The 24,226-nt window shown below is 39.2% G+C and overlaps 3 protein-coding genes across 3 annotated transcripts; 2 read left to right on the forward strand and 1 right to left on the reverse strand.

The window, feature by feature from the left end:
- Nucleotides 1-2,265: 2,265 nt before the first annotated feature.
- On the forward strand, nt 2,266-3,199 carry LOC108327589 (RING-H2 finger protein ATL70). Its single transcript, XM_017561279.2, has 2 exons — nt 2,266-2,398; nt 2,523-3,199. Exon 2 carries the CDS (start codon nt 2,551-2,553, stop codon nt 3,064-3,066), a length of 516 nt encoding a protein of 171 aa, XP_017416768.1. The 5' UTR covers nt 2,266-2,398; nt 2,523-2,550; the 3' UTR covers nt 3,067-3,199.
- A 4,983-nt stretch (nt 3,200-8,182) lies between these two features.
- LOC108328559 (uncharacterized protein At5g39865) lies at nt 8,183-9,514 on the forward strand. The gene is made up of 2 exons (XM_017562439.2): nt 8,183-9,044; nt 9,362-9,514. The coding sequence occupies exon 1, from the start codon at nt 8,242-8,244 to the stop codon at nt 9,022-9,024; it is 783 nt and encodes a 260-aa protein (XP_017417928.1). The 5' UTR covers nt 8,183-8,241; the 3' UTR covers nt 9,025-9,044; nt 9,362-9,514.
- Nucleotides 9,515-21,779: 12,265 nt separating this feature from the next.
- LOC108327590 (uncharacterized acetyltransferase At3g50280) lies at nt 21,780-23,716 on the reverse strand. The gene is made up of 2 exons (XM_017561280.2): nt 22,939-23,716; nt 21,780-22,601 (listed from the first exon to the last, which is right to left on the reverse strand). The coding sequence occupies exons 1-2, from the start codon at nt 23,684-23,686 to the stop codon at nt 21,868-21,870; spliced, it is 1,482 nt and encodes a 493-aa protein (XP_017416769.2). The 5' UTR covers nt 23,687-23,716; the 3' UTR covers nt 21,780-21,867.
- Nucleotides 23,717-24,226: the final 510 nt, after the last annotated feature.

The raw sequence follows: 24,226 nt of genomic DNA on the forward strand, positions 1-24,226 counted from the left end.
ATTATCTTGTTGGTTTAAAACTTATTTAAAGAATTTTAGAAGTTATTTTAATTTAAAAGAATATATAAAAGAAATCTCTCCTCTTGATCATCATATGATAAACAATACTAATCTTATAAACTAAACAAAGTAGCATGTATTTTTTTTTAGATTTATTAGCCATATATACAGAAAACTTTCTGCTTTTTTATCAATCAATTGATATAAAATACTCAAGATAATCTATACAAAAATACTTTTTTCCATGCATCTTTTACCACATAACATTAAAAAAAAAACTTTGTGAAGGTATATACTAATTATGGTTGCCAGATGACCTACGATATCTTTATCTGCTTGAATATTCCAAACATATTAGTAGACTTTTAGATTGTAAAACAACTCCTTAGACTTATTATGTATGGACCAAGCCGAACTAGTTTATTTCGGACTCCTACTTTTATTTGGAAAAAATAAAAAACTAACCAATTGTAAAAAAACAAAAAACATCAAGATATTTATTGATTAAAAGTTGCTAAGCTCAAACTATAATTAATTAATTAGCAAGGCTTTTCAGTAATCTAATTTAAAATACAAGAGGTTGTACGATTCTATTTAATCGTAACATATTTTGACTTTTTACACAGCTTTTAAAATTGATTACATAATTAAACGCTATAATTCCAAGGGGCTGCTTCAACAGAAAAACAGGTGAATGCAGACAAAAAAATGGTGTTGTTAATTAGTTTCCTTGTATGTCTGTTTCTGTATCAGAGTGAGAAGCAGACGATTAACAAATTTTTGGATTGTTCTGTTAGTTATTATTAAACATGTTAATCTGCTAAAGTAAGATGAGAACAAAAAATTAGTTCCTAGTTTGCCCTCAATGATATATACTGCATAACAGACACTTTAATTTATGCCAAAACAATTAGAAATACAGTCCAGATGATGGAATGAGAATTAATTTATACAAGTGGTGTCACTCTTGTTATTACATCACCATTAATGTAATTTCCATGGATTAATGAAAATACAAGTGTATATTACTCATATTAAATTTAATAATAACAAATAGCTGGTCCCAGTGATAATAGAATCAATTTCCTTAAATAAATCTTCCAGTTGCAATCTTATAGATAAATTAAAAAAAAAAAGTATTTAATAGAGATGGTAAGTCACATTTCTCAACAAAATTGACAAAATTGGTAGATACTCCATCATGATACAATCTTTAAAAATGTTAAATATTATAAAAGTTATGCTTCAAAGAAGAATAATATTGATTAAATGCATTTTTATATTTGTTAAAATATTTAAGATTCTAATTTTAATATAAATGAATTAAACAAGTTTAAATTAGATAAATTATCTATATTAAAATGTGGAGATATTTGGGTAAATTTACTGTTATTATTATAAATTGATCTATTTACTAAAATTTAACCATATTTAATTATTTTCACTCCTCTTCATCCACAAGAAAGGATTTGAGTAAATTTACAAGTATAAATTTATCTAGTTTGGAGTTAAAAGTTTCATGGCTGTGTTTATTACAGGAAAGAAATAGATGGATGAGACTATAGAAAAAAAAAAGTTGAGAAAAGAAAGATAGAAAACAAAAAAATAAATAAAATTAACCGTTTAGATTTTGGTAAAGTATAAATAAGTGAAAAATGGAGAAATTATGTTTGGAAGGTGCATAATTTAGTTGATTTGATAAAAAATAAAGTGAGAGATAAAAATAGATGAAAAATAATAAGAAAATGAGAAAAACTAAGGGGATAAGGTGAAAAAACAAAATAAGACATAAAAAAATTACTTTTTCCTAGTAATTCTTCAATAAAGAGAAAACTTATTTAAATAAAATACAATAAGTTGTGTCCAATATTTTGGTAGGCATTATTAAGATGAGTAAACTAAACTTCTTTGGCCGAGTCATGTCATTTGATTACACGTATTTCAATTTCAAATATATCATGAGTTGTTGCTAACACAATGCATCACACTGTGACTGTAACTTATAATGTATGTAGTAATAGTTTTTTTGTTAGAAAACAATATAATGTTGTTAGTTCTTATGATTTCATTTTCAATGAAAAGGAGATGGCTGGTTTAGAAATGAATAGCATCATGTGAAGCCCTCACATCGTCAACCTCAAACAAGAAATCAGCTATCAATTTTTTTGAAAAGACTAATGATAAAACTGATTATTTGATGATTATCTAAGACTTCATTACAGTATGAAAATGACATGAGAAATAAGTAGAAAGATAATTAGTTTGAATCCATCAGCTTTTAGCAGCAAACCATAAGGTAGGAGGAGAAAGTGAAATGAATTGCACATGCGATGCCTAATTGCTCTGTCTGGACATATTTGGCCGAGCACTTCCAAATGCATATTTTCTTGATTCATACGTAAGCTTACAATAACACCCATCTAATCTCAATTTCTATATCTATGTTATCGTTGACTTTAATACCATGTTCCAAACCGCTAACCTTCACCATGACATAACCATTTCTATTACCTCAACTCCAGAACAAGCCCCTAGTATTTCATACATAGGATGAGCAGCAACACTGCGGTCAATTCCCCTGGATTCCTCGGCTCAAGCAACATCAGTGGCTACAGTTATGGCATAGGAATCTCCATTGGAATCCTGTTGCTCATCATAACTATCACTCTAACTTCTTACTTCTGCACCAGAACACATGTCTCGTTTGCTGCAGCTACCAGGAACAGAAGATTCACTCCGAATGTTCTTCAACCAGACCACTCTGTAGTTGATGTCAGTTTGGATGAAGCCACCATTCTCAGTTATCCAACCCTTCTATACTCTGAAGCCAAGGCTCAGAAGCGTGATTCCACTGCAACATGTTGCTCCATTTGTTTGGCAGATTACAAGGACACTGATATGCTTCGCATGCTACCTGATTGTGGACACCAATTCCACCTCAAATGCATAGATCCATGGTTGAGATTGCATCCCACTTGTCCAGTTTGTAGAACATCTCCAATTCCAACGCCCCTCTCAACTCCACTGGCTGAGGTAGTTCCATTTGCTATCATACGAGATTCATAAATAGACCTAAATTCTCGTGTCGACCAGAGAAATGATAAATTTATAATATATAAGTCATACAAATTTTATTTTACACATTAGTTTTAGCAAAATTTGTATTTTTTTAATGTATTATTTCATCCTATTGTCTCGACTTGAGAAGTGTATTTTTTCATCCTTACTTAAGTTTTTTTCTTTCCAATAGTTATTGTTTCATCCTATTGTGTATCCATGAATCGAGATTGTTCGTCATAGTTAGTTCTAACCTCTAATCTATAAACCTAGACATAACTAATAAATTGGACTAATTCAAGACATTTTTACACGACTTTCATGATCTTGTTCCTATTAAAACGTTTTCAGAGACTGAGAAATGGATGAACCAAAGAGAAAAACCCGGTGTTTTCAGTCAATTTATACTTCATCCGTAACGAATTTGCGGTTTCATCTCTCATAGTTGATATAAAGAATTATCACAAGTGGGATTGCAGATACATTAATGTCAAAATTTAGGTTAAATTATATTCCTACCTTCTTTATTTTTCTTCATATTTTTCCGTTTCTCATCATATACTAAACTCTCTCGTGTTTCTTTAAGGTTCGGGACAAATTGTTTACTTCTGGTTAAAGTTGAAAAAAATGGAAAAAAGATAGATTACAAAATTCATTTTATGCAAAAATAAACAGAAAGAAACCGAGAGTATCCAAAGTGATCGTATATTCAATTACGTTCATTATTTAATGAATTGTGTTACAAAGATTTTTAAAATATTTGTTTCAAAATGGAAAACACAATAATTAATCGTGAATGATATTTCTTTTGCTTTTTATAATAATTTAAAAGTAATAGATAAAATTATTCATATAAAATAATATCGTTTTATATTTTATTCCTATTCACTTTCTTTAGTATCCAAACAATTTTTCTTGCCTAATTTTCTTCCTTTAATTACTAAATGTTAGATCCACTTTTATGTTCTCTTTAAACATTGATACATGATCAAGTATGTTAATCATTAACTAGAAATTTGAAAGTTGAGAAGATAAGACTAACAATAAGAAGAGTTCTTCATAATTTTGGATAATGAATTAAATCTCAAGTTTGAAGAGATCTCTTCGAACCTTTAATACAATAAAAATCACTTTTAAACTCTAATTGCTAGTGAGATTAAGCTATTTCTTAATTAAGAGTTAGTTTAATTCAATCCTTTATTTTTTTTTCATCCAACATATAAGGGTGAGTTAGTAGAGAAATTATTGGGTGTTTTTGTACGACCTTAAGTTGTTTATAGTTTCAGTCAATCTTTACGTGATACATGATTAAATACTGTTTATAATTTTATTTTAAATTTTAAATTCATATCGCTTAGGGATTGGTCAACCATGAAAAAGTGGTAATTCAAGACCACTAATAATTTCTCCAGTTACTAACGATTATATTGAAAGAAAAAATCAAACTGAAGAAAAAGGGTAATTGATATTAAACAATTAGGATTCTAATAATATATATTTTACCTCATATGACTTGAAATACCAATTAATACTCACCTATCCTATAGATACAAAACAGAAAACTAAAGGCCCAATAATAAAAAAAATGAAATGTTTTCAAATATAATATTAAAAAAATGCCGAAACTAATCCATTCACTTTCATGAAAAATGAATTGGGACAAATCAATTCGTTATAGTTAGAATGGATTTAAACTCTTAATCACCATGACTTGAAAGCAAAATGAGACAACCTAGTAGTTTTTTTTTATAATTTTATTCATTTTCACACTATATATATCATCCAATTATCTATTAAAGATTTAAATGGTTAATTAGTATTTTTAATTAAGTAGAGTAAAGGAACTTTTATTTTTCTATCTTAAATTACTGTATTATGATTAATAATTAGAATTTATCTCGTAAATATTAATTATTATTAATTTTAGAAAAGGTAGGTAGATTAGAAGAACCATTTTTAATTAATATCAATTTGACCCACCAAACCAAATTCACATATTAAAAATTTGAACTCACAAACGTTACATCACCCATCACTAAAAATAATGTTATGTAATTGAAAAAATAAAAGGAGCATAACAAAAACTTGTGCCAATAATTGAAAAAGTGATGTCCTGAATGTGAATTCAAAGCCGAAACAACCAAAATAGATGCATGTTTTATGATATCATATCATATCAAATTCAAATCACCGCCACCATCAAATTCAACCTGCTTAATTTTATCATAATGCCCCAATAATTACTTAACAAAACTTCAACCAAAATAAAAGTGACATAACAAAACAAATGCAATCATCCCAAAACTACCAAAAGCCAACGGCTACAGTATAAAACTATGCCTCAAACATAATCAAATAAAATAAAGTTATTCAGCGATTTAGTATGTTAAACTGTAATGCTTGATTAAATTTCATTTTCAATCACTTAAAAGAAAAAATAGGCCTTAACAATATAAAATATTAATCAATTTAATTATTAAAATTATAATACTGAACTGAATTAATTTACTAAATTAAAGAAGTATACGTTGACTCTAACGTGTATATCTTTAATCAATTTAATCTCTTCCTTATTACCTTGTATAATATATAACTAATAACATGAAATGTTTTGCTATATTTGCTGCATGCATGTGATGCTCTCTCATGCATTTGTTACTTATCTATTTCATCCTAAAAATAAAACAGAAATTATATTTTTACACATACAATTTTTTATTTATTTATTTGACAATATTTTTCTTTATTTTTTTTTTGTCAAAAAATACAAAAAATTATTTTATATAATTATTTTACCTTTATAATGTGTATCAAATGAATGTAAAGATGTATTGTTCTATTATTACTAAAAATAAAAAGTAATACTTCATTCAACCTTTATGCAATAAATAAGCAAAAATATTTTAATATTATTACTCATCCTTTTTACCTATGTGCACATTCCAATTTTTCTTAAATTTTCATTTATTTTTACTTTCATCTAAAGTCATAGTATAGCTAAAGTATTGGTTTCTTCTCTAATAATAACTAGAATTATAACTAAGAAGAGTTATATATAGAGTTAACCTTGTGATAATAATGCAATGAGTAGAATTATAATCAATACAAAAATGAATCTATGTACTGTGTTGAAATCGAGCTAACTGCCATCAGAAAACTGCATTAATTGTTTTGTTGGTATCGCAGTTTTGTTTCCTAATCCGGCAAGGCAGCAACAACCATATAAGCATGTTTTTTCAAATGTCAAATCTTAGTTGACCAATTCCTAGCTCTTATGATTATCTTTTTCTGCATCATGTTAAAATGCCTATACAACACTTTATAACACTCAGTTCCTTCTATTTTACCAACATGCCCACTACACAAATCATTCATTTATATATATATATATATATATATATATATATGGAATTGATAGTTCCTACTTAATATAAACATCATATTTTTTTGTATGATGTTTAGTTTTTTTAATTTTTATTTAATATGAAACTTAGATTCTTAAATAATTATGGATGCATGTGCTTTGTTTCGTCAGTTTAATAGAAACTTGTACAGCATATAATAAATACAGTGACAAGCAATACTAGTCTTTGGAGGAGGGATACAGAGAGCATGAAAAAGTTGGCAAATGCATAGAATGAACTATGCTTTAAAGTTTACTAGTCATTGCATTCATGTGCTTGATTTATGAAATGCATCCAAAATGGTATACTTGTGCCTACACATCAATGTACAAGGGCTTATGGTCTGACACAAACGCGATTAAACATTGAACATGTTTGGTGGACAAATTATTGATTCACTTTTTTGAAATAGACATTTAATGGTTGCAATGTCTATTGCTTTTTCTTAATTTTTTCTTGCAACAACTAATCTTTTTAGGTCTTTCCAGTGTGCTGCTTTATGTGCGTGATAACGGCATTTGATTGCGGATGGGGAAGGATTAAAAATATGCTGTCTCTGCACAAAAAATATTCGCTCATGTAAACTTCATTTCATAGGGAGATGACATTAACAGAGATTGACTTTGGTGTGATAAAAAAGCGCAGATGATGATTAAAGTTGAGAAGGGTGAAAGGTAATCAAACTGCAAAGAAATTGTAAACTTATTCTCACTAAAATCATGAAAACATCTTTCAATTTGTCTAAGTGAAATTTCGCAATAGACATTAAGTTTAAGGCAAAACCTCAATCATGATCGATCAGGAACTACTTATCAATCACATTAGTCTCTCGAGAAGGACTGTAGTCATCAATTTGTCGTTTACAATGTTACTAACATGTCGGTCACTATATTTCCGTCGACAAATTTGAGAACTTACTTTATAGTCAATATTTTTCCACTATTTGTTTCTTTTCCTCCCTGCAATGTAATGGGAGTTGCTTAAAGATTCTTAGACTTAACGAAGTTATTCTTCTGTAGTTTCACTGTATAAGAAATTGATGTACAAGTTTTTATATAAACAGCAATTCTTAAGAACTGTAATGTTGTGGTTCGTTTTAAGTTTGTAATGATGGGAAGAAAATATATGTGAAGCTATTAAATCTCATGTGCACAGTGGAATCTGTGGGAAGACCCACGTCTAAGGTAAATCTAGATTATAAGAGGAGTGAGTTGAGCAATTTCAGCATGATGGTATTGCAGCATTGCATACAATTTTATTCTGATTCTATTATCCGAAAGGTTAGAGTTTGAGGAGAACGCGGCTTTTACCAGAAATATGTCGAATCATGATCATCGGCACACTTTGTCTCCTTTGCAATGGCCAAATGAATAGGTGTGGTCCAAGGGCACTCCCAGTGAAATTGGTATGAAACCAAGTGAATGTTATATGGTAAATTGAGATTGCATAAGGTTGGCATAGTTTCCCAATCAGATAAGCAAATGATATTGGGGAATATTAGCCACTTTATAGTTTTGAATTAACAAATATTCTTCATACTCCAAATCCATGATTGAGGCACCAAATGGTAGGTAAAGGGTCAGTCCCACTCTAATCTGATAAAAGATGAGGAGTGGGTATGGCCTTGTCCCCACATCGTCCAGTGATCATTCAAAAGCAAACCCAATATCACACACACCTTTAGAATCTCCACTTTATATACTCTCTTCAAACCATAACACAAAACTTATCGTCAACCCCACTCATTCTCACCCTCTTCTTTTCTTCACTCACCAATCACATGCCATCCAATTTTCTAGACACAACAGGAATAATGGTGAGGGGAAGGTTCGTCAGAAAACTAAAACTCCTCCTAACCATTACCAACTTGAAGAAACAAGGCTTTGTTCTTCAAAAAAGGTTTCCAACCCCATATCATGACTACAAAGAAAACAACCTGTCTGAGCTAGTGCTTGAGGATGGTAATCATTTTGAGGAGGAAGAAGCCACCGTAGGGTCCAAAGAAATCACTAAACTTTCGGAAGAAAAGTTATCAGACAAGATGGCATCATGCAACAACCAATACCCATCTCTCAGTGATTTCAAAGAGTTATGTCCACCAGGAGGGAACCACTCGATCGTTCTCTACACAACAAGCTTGAGAGGGATAAGGAAAACGTTTCGTGACTGTAACACCATCCGTTTCTTGTTGAGGAGCTTCAAAATAGTGTACCATGAGAGGGATGTGTCTCTGCACTTGGAGTTCAGAGAGGAGCTGTGGAAAATCTTGGGAGGGAAAGTTATTCCTCCAAAGCTTTTCATCAATGGAAGGTACATTGGAGGAGCTGATGAAGTGGTTGGGTTGCATGAGACGGGGTGGCTCGGGAAGTTTCTAGAAGGAACACCAACTCACTCTAGTGATTCTCCTTGTACTGGCTGTGCCAACATTGGATTCGCCATTTGTTCCAACTGTTGTGGAAGTTGCAAAGTGTTCAGTGCCAACAGGGACAACAATGATGAATGCTTCGTTAGATGTCCTGATTGCAACGAGAATGGCCTTGTCAAATGCCCCGTTTGCTGCTAGAGATTTATATACAACCCTTGGTGCGTTTGATTTCATTTTTCAGTTCATATTTCTGATTACAAAAGCATCATTTCTATTTTCACTCTATATTTTCTTTTCAAAAATTTGTTAAGGAAAAAGGTGACAACAAATTTACTTTGGTTGTTCTCACCGATTTCTTTATAGATTTGTGAAAATGAGAAGTAGAAGTAAAAATAAATAGATGTTTTAATAATTGTTGGCATCAACTGAAAAGAAAAAACAAACCAAGTTGGCCAAATAAGTTTTATATCATTCTTCTTGTACTATATTATTGATATTTTTTGCTGTTTAACCTTGTCTGTCTCTGGTTCCTTAGAAATGGACATTGTATGAAACTCGTACCATCGAATGTAGAAACTGCAATACAAGCTCATGTTGTGTAGCGTGACAGGTAAACATGTCACTCGGTTATTAATAGGTTGTACAGTGATTTTGAATGAAAAATTTGAGTATCGTGTTTTCATAACAACAGTGCGTAGATTTAGCTTCAATGTATAGAATACAAAATAAAAAGAAAAAGGAACAAAATGTAGAAGCACTAATAATCCTGGTTTTGTTTTTGTATTCTTTATTCCATAATGTATATTGTACAATACAAGAATATAAAATTTGTATTTCAATCTAAAAATGTAAAATTTGTATTTCAATCTGAAAATGTTTCGAAGTGGATAGTCTGTGTATTTTGGAACTGAAAATGAAAAAAAAATAATGATAAAGATAAAACTGGAATTTTAAAATGTATGGGATGCAGGATAAAATTGAGGAGGTACAGAAAGAAACAGCGTGCAATAGAGCCCATGAGATCCATCAAGTTCAGGTCCATAACCATATGGAAGAAGTCTAAGATCCAGTACTTAAGAGGATTCATGACAAAAACTAAAGTGGTTCACTTAGAATGAGAAGCTCAATTGCTAGAATTTGATTATTTGAACTGAAGTTTAAGCAAGTTTACCTTAATCACAAAAACAAGTCAATTATATTTTTCCTTTTATTTACTTCTAAGTATAAGGGAACTAAATTATATAAATTATTTAAAATAAATGAAATATTGTTAATTATTTTAAGGGTGAAAATTTTGTTGATCTTATAAAAAAAAGTAAAATGTTTATAGTGATCTTTAATTGTTTGTGGAGTTAACTTTTTTTTATCAAAATATGAAATTTAATATCGTAAATTTCATCAGTATATTATGAATTAAAGGCTAATAATTATAAAAGAAAATATATAAAAATAAATTGTTAATATACATATCCCAATATATTATAAAATATCTTTAAAATATTTATCATTAATATTTTATGATATAATAATTTATTATTATATTTTATTATATTTTCAAAATATTATAATATAATAATTAATTATATAATATCTTTAAAATATAATAATTGATTATATTTAAATAACAACCATGAAAGAAAAGCTTAACTCAAAGTTATATAGAACTTAACTATAATACTCAAATCTCAATATATTAAGAAATATATTTATAGTTAATATCTTATAATATAATAACTTATTATTATATTTTATTATATATTTAAGATATTATATTATAAGAGATTATCAAATATATATATATATATACATAATTTTTTTTATTTTATTATTTATAATATAATTATTAATTGATTTTGTAAAAAATATAATTATTAACTGATTTTTAAAAATAACTGCTATTTTAAAATATTTTATTTAAAATTGTGATGAATTTGTTTCTTTTTTCTTTATTATATTTATAATTTCTAGAATTTTTTGCTACTCTCATCCTTTTTCTCTTATATATTAATTTAATCTATTTACATATATTATTGACTTATAATATAATATAAATATTTTAAAAATGCGAAGACACAGTATTTACGCTAGTATGTTGATATTTTATAATATATTGAAAGTATGACCAGTTAATTTATTCTTCAATTAAAAATTAAAATTAAAAAATAAATAAGAAAATAATTTGTTCAAACAATTATGTAGCACAATTATGGAGGAGACATGTATTCTTTTAATTGGTATAAGTCCTATGACATTAAAAAACAAGTATTTCACTATGTAAATTGATGTCATTAGTAAATCGCACATGTATACTAGTACTATTCATATAAAAATATAGGGGCATACATTACCATTGGCAAAAGCACGTACGTAGTAGGGAGAAACATGACTTTACTCATATATTAGTTCACGTGCAATGAAAATTAAAATAAAATTAATTATATAGAAAAGTCAATTTTATTAAAATTATAATGTCAAACTTATAATAATGTTTGACTATTCTTGCATTTGGAATATGTTGTTTTATTATGAGTTCAAAAATACATAGAATTTATTAGTTGAGGATTTATCTTCTACGTGTCAAAACACGCACTTATTTTAAAAGAAAATTATAGAATCATTCACATAGTAACCTTCCTAAGAAAAGATTGTGTACCGAGGGGCGGGCACCCTAAGGAAGGATGCCCATTTCAACAATTACCGTCAAAGCGGTATATTACCGTCCGCCCATTTTATCATCCACGTCTTAGGTCCGGACGCCCATCCTAATACTTGAAACCCGTGGGATTACATCACCAATGACTAACAGGAACGGTTGAGTCCGATAGAGGCGGGCGCCCATGTCACACGGCATGAACAGGTCCCAAGGCTGGCCGCCCAATGACTAGATCCGTGACAATGGTCGGCCATACTGCTAATCATCTTGGCTTAATGAGAATCGTCTTGGTTTAAGGTAAGTAGAGTTTAGAAGCTATTGGGCTGTCATGGGCCGTGATTAACTTCTCACTAATCCCAAGCCTATAGCGAAAACTATAAATACAAGTCCAAGGTGAGTGGTAGATAGGTTGAATTGAATGCACATTTATTACTATCCCTAAGAAAAGTCATTGCTCTGAAACTGACTTTGGCATCGGAGAATCTTCTGCAGGTCTCCACCCCTCAGGATCAAGAAGGAAACTAAGACTTGAAGAGAAGATCAGCCATCAGAGCTCGGTAGCAGGAGAATTGGGACATTTGGAACAGCACAACCCTACACATCCGAAACATTTGGCGCCCACCGTGGGGCCGTGTGATTTTAAAGACCCAATGGTGACCACGAGAAACATGAGCATGGACGACCCTATGGAGATGATCAGAGTCCTACATCAAAAAATGGATGAGATGCAGCAACGTCACGAGGGCGAGTTGGCGGCGGTAAAGGCCGATTGCGAAGCCCGGATAGCCCGGGAGGTTGGAAGGGTAGATGGAGGAGAGGAGCGAGCGAAGGATAAAGGAAAGGCGGCGGCGGAAGAACGTACGCCTCAAGATACCGAGTGTGATAAAACTTGGAGGCCTACCGGGTCAGAGGCGGAGGGAAGCAAAGCTAAATCGATGCATGCGGAAAGCGCTGCCGAAGATGGACGAATGGTAGTGAAATCGGAGCCCTCGTCCACTTTGCTACTTCCCTTCACCCAAAACATAATGAATGTCCAAATCTCGGAACAATTTGTGGCTCCGCAGTTCAAAATGTATAATGGGACGACCGACCCCGAGGCCCATATCAAAACGTTCTCGAATGCAATGGCATTCCGAACGGGCAATGATGCCATTTGGTGCCGAGCGTTCTCTCTCTCATTGGAGGACGAGGCATTGGAATGGTTCAACACCCTCCTTCCTAATTCCATAGAGAATTTCGCTGGACTAAAACAGCTGTTCATTAAACAATTCGCGGCCAATAGTACCCAAGACTTGACCATTTTCGAATTGGTTACCCTCAAGCAGGGGAAGGAAGAAACGCTGCGGGCGTTCATGGATAGATACCAGAAGACCGTCCGGCGCGTGAAGAGCCTGACGCCAGAGCTCGCCCTCCACTACATCCTACCGGCCCTCAAGCCGGGGCCGTTCAAGGATAGCGTCTGCAGACGAGCACCCAAGACGATGGAAGAGCTGAGAGAGCGGGTGGCAGATGAAATAAGGGTGGATAGAAGAGCTCATCCGGGCGGGAAAGCTCAAGAAATACGTCCGCGAAGAGCGCCTACCACGACCAGTCGATCGGCCTGCCCAGCGATTGTCTTACCGTTCAGATACGCCGAGGAATTCAAGGACTGAGCGACCTCGCTCGGAGCGGCGACCTAGCCGAAGCCGCAGCCGAAGTCGAGAACGCCACCAGCGGGGGCACATCAACACCATTTCTGGAGGATTTGCGGGAGGAGGATCATCCTCCTCCGCTCGTAAGCGCCACGTACGAGCCCTCCAATCTATACACTCGGTTGATAAAACACGTCGCACCATGCCAGCCATCACTTTCTCGGACGAAGATTTCCATGCGCCCGATCCTGACCAGGACGACCCGATGGTCATTACCGCCGAAATAGCGCGGTACGGAGTCGGCAAAGTTTTGGTGGATCAAGGAAGTTCGGTTAACATCCTCTACTGGAAGACCTTCCTGCAGATAGACATTTCGGAAGATCTCGTGGTCCCCTATGATGGGCAGATCGTGGGATTTGCAGGGGAGAGGGTCGATATTCGGGGGTACATGGAATTAAGGACGAGGCTGGGAACTGGACGCTCTAGTGAGGAGAAGAGGGTTCGGTATCTGCTGGTCGAGGCTAACACCTCATACAATGCTTTGCTCGGACGGCCGTGCTTGAACGCGTTCGGAATGATCGTATCTACACCCCACCTCACCATGAAGTACCCCTCCGAAAAAGGAACCATATGCACGGTCCGGGCGGACCAGAAGACAGCTCGGAAGTGCTATGCGGCGGGTTTGAAGCTGCATACCCGGCCGATGAAGAGGCGGGCGGTCGGCTCTGAGGTGGCCATGGCTGACCTCGACCCAAGAACGAATACTGAGGACCGCTTAGAACCAATGGGAGAAACCCAACCTATCTTGATAGGGAGGGAACCCACTCAGACTACTCTCATCGCCAGGGAGCTGAACCCTGGGATGGAAAAGGAGTTAAGGGCGCTCCTATGGAAGAACCGGGACCTATTTGCGTGGACGGCGGCCGATATGCCGGGGATTCATCCCGCAGTAATGTGTCATAAGCTCTCGCTCTTTAAAGACGCCCGTCCGGTAGCCCAGAAAAAGTGCAGGATGGGCGAAGAAAAGCGAAGGGCCGTGGAGGAGGAGGTGCGGAAATTGAGAGAGGCTGGCTTTGTTCGGGAAGTCACTTATACCACATGGTTAGCCAATGTGGTTATGGTGAAGAAAGCCAGCGGAAAATGGTGCATGTGCACCGACTACACCGACCTGAACAAAGTCTGCCCAAAAGACTCCCACCCCCTACCCAGCATAGACGCCCTGGTGGACGGCGCCTCGGGACACCAAGTACTAAGCTTCTTGGATGCGTACTCCGGGTATAATCAGATACCCATGTACGGGCCGGACGTCGAAAAGACGGCGTTCATCACAGAGAAGGCTAACTTCTACTATGAGGTAATGTCATTCGGCCTGAAGAACGCAGGGACGACGTATCAGCGCCTAATGGACAGGATCTTCCGGGAATAGATCGGCCGGTGCATGGAGGTATATGTGGACGACATGGTCGTCTGATCCTCAGATCAAGAGGGGCACATCAGGGACCTGGAAGAGGTGTTTCGCCAAGTAAGGAAGTTCGGCATGCGTTTAAACCCCGCCAAGTGCACATTTGGGGTCGCCGCCGGAAAGTTCCTTGGTTTCATGCTGACATCCCGGGGAATCGAGGCCAATCCGGACAAATGCGAGGCGATACTACAAATGCAAAGCCCGGCCAGCCTTAAGGAGGTCCAAAGACTTATCGGGCGCCTTACCGCCCTGTCGCGGTTTATTCCAAGACTGGCCGAAAGGGTAAGACCGATCTTGCGCAAACTGAAGAAAGGGGCTGGCCCGGTGTGGGACGACGAGTGCGAGCGAGCGTTTCAAGATGTCAAAACCATCCTCGTCAACCCGCCGGTCATGAACCGCGCGGTACCGGGAGGGGATTTGCACATTTTCCTGGGGGCATCAGAGACGGCCATTAGCGCCGTGTTGATGCAAGAACGGCCTCAGCCGAGGCTAATTTATTTCGTGAGCCGCACGCTCCTGGACGCAAAAACCCGATACCAAAGGGTAGAGAAGGAGGTGTTGGCCTTGTTGAACGCGTCACGAAGACTCCGCCCTTACTTCCAAAGCCACCAAGTGGTCGTCAGAACCAACTTCCCTATATCCAAAATCCTAAGAAAGCCGGACTTAGCCGGACGGATGGTGGCGTGGGCGTTGGAGTTGTCAGAGTTCGGTTTGCGTTACGAGCCTAGAGGGTAGGTCAAAGGCCAACACTTAGCAGATTTTGCGGCCGAGTTACCCCCCTCCGGCCAAGACGAGTGGAGCCTATACGTCGATGGAGCGTCCGGCAGGGCGGTCAGCGGGGCCGGCATCGTCCTGGAAGGCCCTAACGGATTCTTACTGGAGCACTCCCTGATCTTCAAATTCAAAGCCTCTAACAATCAGGCCGAGTATGAAGCCCTGGTGGCCGGCCTTGAACTTACAAAGGACATGGGGGCAAAAAGGATTACCTGCCGCACAGATTCGGAACTGGTGGTCGGCCAAATGAATGGCACCTTCTAAGTCCGGGAAGAACGACTGCTATGATACTTTCAGCGAGCAACGAAGCTAACAAGAACGTTCGATAAGGTCGCCATACAGCACATCCCCAGGGAACAAAACACCAGGGCCGACCTACTATCCAAGCTTAGTTCGGGAAGAGAAAAGGGACAGTTAACCATTGTCGTGCGGCAAGTTCTATTCCAGCCTTCAGTGGAGTGTTCAGCGGTGTCCAACGGGGGGAAAGATTGGCGAACAGAAATTAAAGAAATCATGACCCGCCAGGACGAGGGACGGACGGTGGGACCAAGCGATGCCAAGAAGGTCGCTCGTTACCTCATGATGGGGGACGACTTATACCGGAGAGGATTTTCCTCCCCCCTCCTCAAGTGCTTGGGGGAGGCGGAGGCGCATTACGTTATGGACGAGCTCCACAATGGCATTTGTGGTCTCCATACAGGTTGGCGGACGTTAAAAGCCCGGTCACTCAGAGCCGGATATTATTGGCCAACCATGGAGGCAGACACAAGGGCGTTCGTCCAAAAATGCATTAGTTGTCAAGCGCACGCTAACAACACCCACTTACCCCCGCACGCCCTGCATTCAATCACATCCCCCTGGCCGTTCGCCCAATGGGGTATGGACATCGTAGGACCGTTCCCCGTAGGGCGAGCCCAGAAGAAGTTCCTCCTGGTGGCGGTGGATTATTTCACCAAGTAGGTAGAAGCCGAGCCCTTGGCAACCATCACGGCCGCCCAAGTTCAGAGGTTTTGCTGGAAGTTGGTATGCCGCTTCGGCCTCCCTCGCTCGGTCATCACGGATAACGGCCGGCAGTTCATTGACAAAAAACTAGCTGAATTTTTTAAAAGGCTGGGGATCAAGCATGTCACCAGCTCGGTCGATTACCCTCAGACGAATGGGCAAGCAGAAGCAATGAATAAGACCGTGGTCGCGGAGTTGAAGCGACGGTTAGGAGAAAGGAAGGGGGCGTGGGTTGATGAGCTACCCGAAGTTTTATGGGCATATCAGTGCACGCCTCACGGAACCACCGGGGAAACTCCCTTCAACTTAACCTATGGTACGGATGCCATGTTACTAGTCGAGCTGGGAGAACCGTCATTGAGGCGACAGGTTGAAGACCTGCAGCTAAACGAGCAAGAGCTGAGGATCGAGTTAGATTCCCTGGACGAATGGCGAGACCGAGCGGCCTTGAGGGCCGAAGCATGTAAGCGCATGGTTGAAAGGAAATACAACTCCAAAGTCCGGCCAAGGAGCTTTCAGGAGGGGGATCTGGTATGGAGAAAAGCCGGTGACGCTTGCCGAATCCCAGCACATGGAAAATTGGCTGCCAAATGGGAGGGGTCGTTCCGAGTAATTGAAGCGCTAGGTAACGGGGCGTACAGACTACAACCACCGGACGGACGTCCCATCCCTAATACGTGGAACGCCACACATCTAAAATTTTATTTTAGTTAATTTCCATGATCCAATGTCATGTACTGTTATTTTCAATGAATAAATGACAGATGCTCCTTTTCTCTTACAAATGTACCTTCATTCCATCAAGACCAAGTTGGCGAAGAGTCTTCCACCGGGAACCACTCTCAACTTGGCCATATAACTACCGTCCGCCCCACAAAGACCAAGTTGGCGAAAAAGAGTGTTCTACCAAGAACAACTCTCAACTTGGTTGGGCCATGAACAAAAGAGGCATCCGCCCCATAAAGACCAAGTTGGTGGAAAAAGAGTATTCTACCAAGGATAACTCTCGACTTGGTTGGGCCATGAATTAAAGAGGCGTCCGCCCATAAAAACCAAGTTGGTGAAAAAGAGCGTTCTACCAAGAACAACTCTCAACTTGGTTGGGCCATGAACAAAAGAGGCGTCCGCCCCACAAAGACCAAGTTGATGAAAAAAGAGTATTCTACCAAGAATAACTCGACTTGGTTGGGCCATGAATTAAAGAGGCGTCCGCCCATAAAACCAAGTTGAGGGAAAAGAGTATTCTACCAAGAATAACTCTCGACTTGGTTGGGCCATGAACAAAAGAGGCGTCCGCGAATGGTCGGGCAATAAACGATGGTCAAAAACAAAACCGACAATAAACATAGCCGTCCGCCCAAATAGGAGAGTAAAGATAATTCTAAGAGTCCATCCAAGGACACCGAGGCCGGACCATAATTAAGTGTTCAATTATTTTTATGAGGGGGCGTCCCCTCCAGAAGATTGAAAGCACAAACAAAGAAACATGCGAAATTGAAAGAAAACAGAAGCTGTGTATTAATCGTTTACGCTAAAACGCGCCCAGATTTACAAAAAGACTGTCCGACCAACATCTGGGTAATCCAAGATGTTGGGCGGACGGCCACAGAATACACATCAAAAAATAACAGAATCCTAACTATTTCCCCCCAGCCACGGCCTCCACGCTAGGCTCGTCCCCCTCGGCGGCATTCAGGTCTACTAGGACGCCGTCAAAAACATCCTTCTCGATATCAACGCCAAGAGAGTATGGATCTTGGATACCCGCCAAAAGAGACACCTGGCGAAGGGCTTTGTTGAAGCCTTCCTCGTGTTCAAACACGATCGTTGACTCCAACTCAGTAATCTTCTCTTTGGCTTTGGCGACATCCAGGGTGAGGGCCTCATTTGCTTTAACGCGCTCGGCCTCGGCATCTCTCAGGCGGGTAACCTCCGCCTTCAGCTGGCGTCCTTCCTCGGCCAGACGTTCTTGCTCTTCCCGGGCGGCTGCCAGACCTTCAGCGGCCTCCCTCTTGGACTTCTCAAGATCGGCCTCCAGCTGCTCAATCTTTTGGTCATAATCGTCCTGAGCTAGGAGCATCTGCGTCTAGTAAGGCCTGAACCTCCGCCAATCCTGGACGATCGGCAAACTCCTTCAAATACCACGCCAAGGCGGACGTCCGGGTGGACATCTCCAACATGGCATTCGTCAGCTCCAATTCAGTGAGAGGCTCGATGAGCGCCCGTTGGGTGGAGCTCATGTGGAACTTAGCTCGGTCGCTCATGCTGAACGCCGAACTGAAGATGCTGCCCGGCAAGGGAACGGCCGGGACCCTCTCCCGGTCTTTCTCTTTGTCTTTGCCCTTGCGGGCCTTCTTTGATGCGGATCGAGACGAGGAGCCCTCCTTGTCTTTGCGTCCCTCCGCAGCAGGATCCTTTCTTTTACAGATCAAGGGAGCAGCAGAGGCGGTAGCAGCCTCAGACGACGGATCCACGAGGACGACCGCCAAATCTGGCTGGGGGTCGGGACCCGACGCCTTAACGCCCGAACCTCCGGTCTGATCAACTGGAGGGACTCCTGTCTTCTGAGCTACGCGCGCAGGCGGGAGGCGACTGCCCGACCAAGGACGTCCTGCAGGAGGTGGACGCGCCAGGGTAGGAACACTCGTAGGCCGGGCTGTTGACGAGCTCGCCCCAGTTTTCTTCCGGGAGGCCATAAAGTTGGATTGGCGGGGGATAGGAGTCGTCATAAGCTCTGAGAAGAAACAAAACAATTCAGAAAAGTTAACGTTAGTATACTAAAGGTAAAAAAGACCCAATATAATAATACCATACCGAACGCCTTTTGTCCACAATCCTCAAGACTAAGGCATTCGACCAAGTATCGAGCGGAAATCCGGCGGGGGAGGGCATTGATGGTACGCACGACCTCTAAGTCGGATGCTGTTAAGGCCCCTACAGAAATCGCCTTTATTCGCCGGGGATTTCTCGTCCAGTAAAAGGGGAACAACGGTTTCCCATCAGCATCATGGAATTCATGGCGGCCGGTTGCGTCAATTATTATTTTGAAATAGTACTGCTTGAAATTCTTGAAAGAATCAGAGAACGGACGGAACAACGCCCTCTCCCTAACTGAGGTAAAGGAGACCCATCCACCACTTGGGGCCGGCCGAACTTCAAAAAAGTGGAAAAACACCGGGATAGTGGGAGTAACCCCCACTGCTAAACACATGGCCAAAAATGCTTGAACGACCGCCCAGGAGTTAAGATGCAGCTGGGTGGGAGCCACATTGACCTCTCGAAGGACGGCCATCTGGAACTTGGTAAAAGGCACCCGGAGATGGAGATGGGTGAAGAAGGTTATGTACACATAGAAGAAGTCATCCGGACTTGCTCTCTTCCCATAATAAACCATTTCATTTCTCAAGCTGACTCCCGCCCGAATCAATCGGGAATCTTCCACGTCCCGGACAATGTGGGTCCGGCCGACCCTCCGCTCCAAATCTTGACGAAGAGGATAGGCGGAAGCAAACAAGCTAGGAACGTAGGGAGCCCCTTCGCTCACCACCACTCCTTGACCGTCCGGCTCGAAAGGAGAGCCGTCTACACGGATGCCGCCCTTAAGCAAGAACATGGGCACGCCATGAAATATCCGGTCGCCCATGGTGACCGGCACCTCTGGTTCCGCCCCGGAAGACCCAACAACCTCCTCCAAAAAATGAGAAGAAACCGAGCTTGGAGAATCGTCGCCATTCCTTGCCGCCTCTCCCCGGACTCCGCCCGAAGACTCAGAACCTTACTCGACAGAAATAACGACCATTTATTACCTGAGGGAAAAGAAATTTGAAATCTTGAATGATGGAGGCAAGCGAAAATGACAGCGTCCCATCCCCTATTTATAGGAGAAGTTTAGTAACCGTTGGACGCATCCTCGCCGTCTAGATTTGGCACGACCAATGCTCCAGATACGAAGACGCTTCCCCTTCCGCCAGTAGGAGGGCACCACGTATGCTTCCCGCCAAAAGTCCAACTACAAAAGCCCACAGGACACGGCCCAAACGCGGACTACTGGCCCAAATCCACGCCACACTTGAAATCCTAAGTCCACTACGTGAACTAGGACTTGGGGGGCTTGTGTACCAGTGAGGGGCGGGCGCCCTAAGGAAGGACGCCCATTTCAACAATTACCGTCAAAGCGGTATATTACCGTCCGCCCATTTCATCATCCTCGTCTTAGGCCCGGACGCCCATCCTAACACTTGAAACCCGTGGGATTACATCACCAATGACTAACAGGAACGGTTGAGTCCGACAGAGGCGGGCGCCCATGTCACACGGCATGAACAGGTCCCAAGGCCGGCCGCCCAATGACTAAATCCATGACAATGGCCGGCCATACTGCTAATCATCTTGGCTTAATGAGAATCGTCTTGGTTTAAGGTAAGTAGAGTTTAGAAGCTATTGGGCTGTCATGGGCCGTGATTAACTTCTCACTAATCCCAAGCCCATAGCGAAAACTATAAATACAAGTCCAGGGTGAGTTGTAGATAGGTTGAATTGAATGCACATTTATTACTATCCCTAAGAAAAGTCATTGCTCTGAAACTGACTTTGGCATCGGAGAATCTTCTGCAGGTCTCCACCCCTTAGGATCAAGAAGGAAACTAAGACTTGAAGAGAAGATCAGCCATCGGAGCTCGGTAGCAGGAGAATTGGGACATTTGGAACAGCACAGCCCTACACATCCGAAACACTTTCTTTTAAAAAAAAACAATATTTCATATTAAAATTTAAATTTATTTTTTATATTTTATAATACTGAGAATTCTAGAATGAAAGGTTAATGTACGCGTGTACATATATTAAAACTGATGAAATAGTAAATATGTAAGGGAGTGATTACTTATTGGTTAGTAAATATGTAAAATGGACACAACAATCATAAGAAGTAGGATGATTAAAATTTGACACAAACAACATTTTAGATATTTTTAATGTTTGTGAATGTAAAATTGAATTTATTCGCTATAATTAACCCATAGATTTAATGTCGACTTTTAATATAAGGATTACTGATATTGATGAAACTCCAGCTCAACTCAGCAAAAGTATTGCAGCAGTTAAATAGGAACAAAAATGATTTGTATCATAATTTTTAATAAATTCCACGAATAGAAGTATGTTTAAAAGAAACATATACTGGTAATTTGTAGTAAGAAGAAAGTTGCAACCTTTTCTTTTTACAGTTAGAATGTACATGTCCAACCTTGAATCAAGCATTCAAGCATATATGGTGATATCAGCTGATAATTCAAATATTTCATACATTCAAATATTTGTAATATGATGACATAAGAATTGAATGTTGGGAAATAAAATTTGTAGATATTCAGTTTTCAGTAAATTCTAAGTAGAATATATTAAATAACGTAGCTTTTTTCCCTTTCAGATCTTTAGGTAATGTAAAGACAAACGGATTTTTATTATATATTTTGACGAAACGAAACCAATGATGGTACGTTCTAAAAGTGTTATCCAGTCTAACCGGAGACATAAGACATGAACTCGGGATCAGAGAGAAGTTTGTCCATGGTGTGAGGCGCCAAAACCACCTCCAAGTCAACGCTACCACCGCCATTCCTACCTGGAAACGCCGACATTTTGCCATCAAACTTGTTGGCTCCACCGCTCCGCACAGCGAGGGGCCGCCCCCATCCAAAATCATTGTCGTACATCGGAAATCTGGGCGAGCTTCCCATCTGCAAAGTGGCGCCATCGTGGTTCCCCAACTCGAAGCACTTTGGCTCACGCTCCCAATTCTCCACGTTGCGGCACACTGTGGCACTGTCGAACGCCTTTACGCTTTTGTTCAGTTGCTCCGCGCACCATCCAAGCTCGCTAGACACCACGTCACCCGCTTCTGCACACGTGGCAATGCTCTGAATCGCGTTTCCAAAGTAATGGTCTCCCAACTTGGGCTCCATGCGATGTCGAACATTGACTGCCATTCGAAACGTCGTCACTTTACTCCCTTCCAGATTCCTCGCCTTTGTAACGGACCGCCACATCAGCGCGCACAACGATTGAAACGATGAAATCTCCGTCGTTTTCGCTTGTGTATCGTGGCTCAGCTTTCCCATCAACTCAACATTCTCCAACCAATAAATTTTCCCACCATTATTCACTACGGCTTTCAGCTTCTGAATTGACTCACGGCTGAAGCTGAAGATTCTCTCGCGAAAGGGTGCGTCAACGTTGAAGGTCACCTTGATTTCTACTTAAACAATAATTAGCAACTAAACAATTTTTCTAATTTTTAAATGTTGCCACCACTAAATTTTGCTTTCACACAAGATTTATTTTTTATCGACAATATATTACTTTTTCTTAGTTTAATTACCTATTTATTTCCTAATGAGTATAAATTTTTTTAATCACGATAATTAAAAACATTTTATTATAGTTTTTGCGAATAATGTTTAATCTGTTTACTGCTTATATATATAATTAAAAGAATAATATCAGCGAATGATGGTTAGCCGTCAATTTTTGTAGTTCCAGAACGAAAAGAATAATTGAAACAAATTTCTTTTTAGTGTGATAATTATTACCTTTTGGCAGCCGAAGCAGAATTTTGGAGGTGAGGATGGAATCCCGACGAAAATCCGGAGGCCTGGAGGGACATATGGTTACTCCTTTAGAAAGTGAAGCGAAGGTGTTAAAGAAGTTCCAGAAGGAGGCTCCGTCGGTGACAGCGTGGCAGACAGCACAACCGATGAAAAGGCCGTCAACGAGCTCGGTGACCTGAAAGGCCATGATAGGGGAGGAATGAGCGGTGTAACTAATTTTGTGGTGGAAAGGAAAGAGGTGGTTGAGGGTTGGATGAAGATGGGAAGGAAGCAGGAGGTCGGTAACGGAGATATGATCGGCGGTGGCGTGGATGAAGTCGACGCCAGCATCGTTGCATGCGATGTAGACGTAGCCGTGATGGTCAGTTTTGAGACGGCCAGCGAAGGGAGGGAAAAGGGAGAGTGTGTGAGAAAGCGCGTTGATGAGGTGAGGGATGAGAGTGTGAGAGGGGAGAGATGGGGTGGTGAAGAGACAGCCCTTTTGAATGTAGTGAGAGAGAAGCATGTTAAGGTCAGATATAGAGAGCTTGAGATCACCTAGAGTGGAATTTTGGTGAGGCAGAACAGTGCATTTTGAGAGGACAGTGATTGCATCATCGGAAGAGAAAGAAGAAGAAGAAGAAGAAGGCATTGTTGTAGATAACATATACCATGTACCACTTGGTTGCTTCTCTTGAAAAGAGCACACAGGATATGTCCTACTTATATAGGCCACTCCAAGTGCCTTCATTCGTGCTCCACAAATTCAGGTTCTGCAGCCTCCATTAAGAAATAAGACTAACTTTTCTTTCTTTATCTCTCGTTTATTCTATTTATATACGTGGAAAGAAGATAATATCCCATATAATGCTTACCAAGAACCATATTCTTCACTGTTCTCACAACTATTCCAAATATTTTTTAAACACTTTTACATAACTACGTCCCGTATTTTCTTCATTTTCTTATATCACTGATATCCCAGTACTATAGGCGGAACCTCCTTTGCCAATAATATCTTTACTTTAAATCAAGGTAAATATTGTATATTTAAATTTTCCGTTAAACACATTATTCTAGACGTGATTTTTAATTTAGTTCTCTCTGTCTATCTATATATTTATATCTATTTATATTTTGAAAACTAGACTTTACATATAGTTTTATATTTGTTACTGACTATAAAAAAAATCATAATAACTAATTCATTGTATGTATTACAAAATAAATAACATTAATGATCTAACTATTATTAACAGCCAAGAAGTTAAATATAAAATAAAAAATTGGA

This window comes from Vigna angularis, chromosome 2 (genome assembly GCF_016808095.1).
Source record: "Vigna angularis cultivar LongXiaoDou No.4 chromosome 2, ASM1680809v1, whole genome shotgun sequence".
In the NCBI taxonomy this organism is placed as follows: domain Eukaryota; kingdom Viridiplantae; phylum Streptophyta; class Magnoliopsida; order Fabales; family Fabaceae; genus Vigna; species Vigna angularis.

What these genes read in the sequence shown, in the direction of transcription:
- LOC108327589 (XM_017561279.2), top strand. Translation starts at nt 2,551, where the DNA reads ATGAGCAGCAACACTGCGGTCAATTCCCCTGGATTCCTCGGCTCAAGC.
- LOC108328559 (XM_017562439.2), top strand. Translation starts at nt 8,242, where the DNA reads ATGCCATCCAATTTTCTAGACACAACAGGAATAATGGTGAGGGGAAGG.
- LOC108327590 (XM_017561280.2), bottom strand. Translation starts at nt 23,686, where the DNA reads ATGAAGGCACTTGGAGTGGCCTATATAAGTAGGACATATCCTGTGTGC. An exon ending in TCTGCTTCGGCTGCCAAAAG is followed by an intron (nt 22,602 to 22,938) that starts GTAATAATTATC and finishes TTGTTTAAGTAG; the next exon opens with AAATCAAGGTGACCTTCAAC.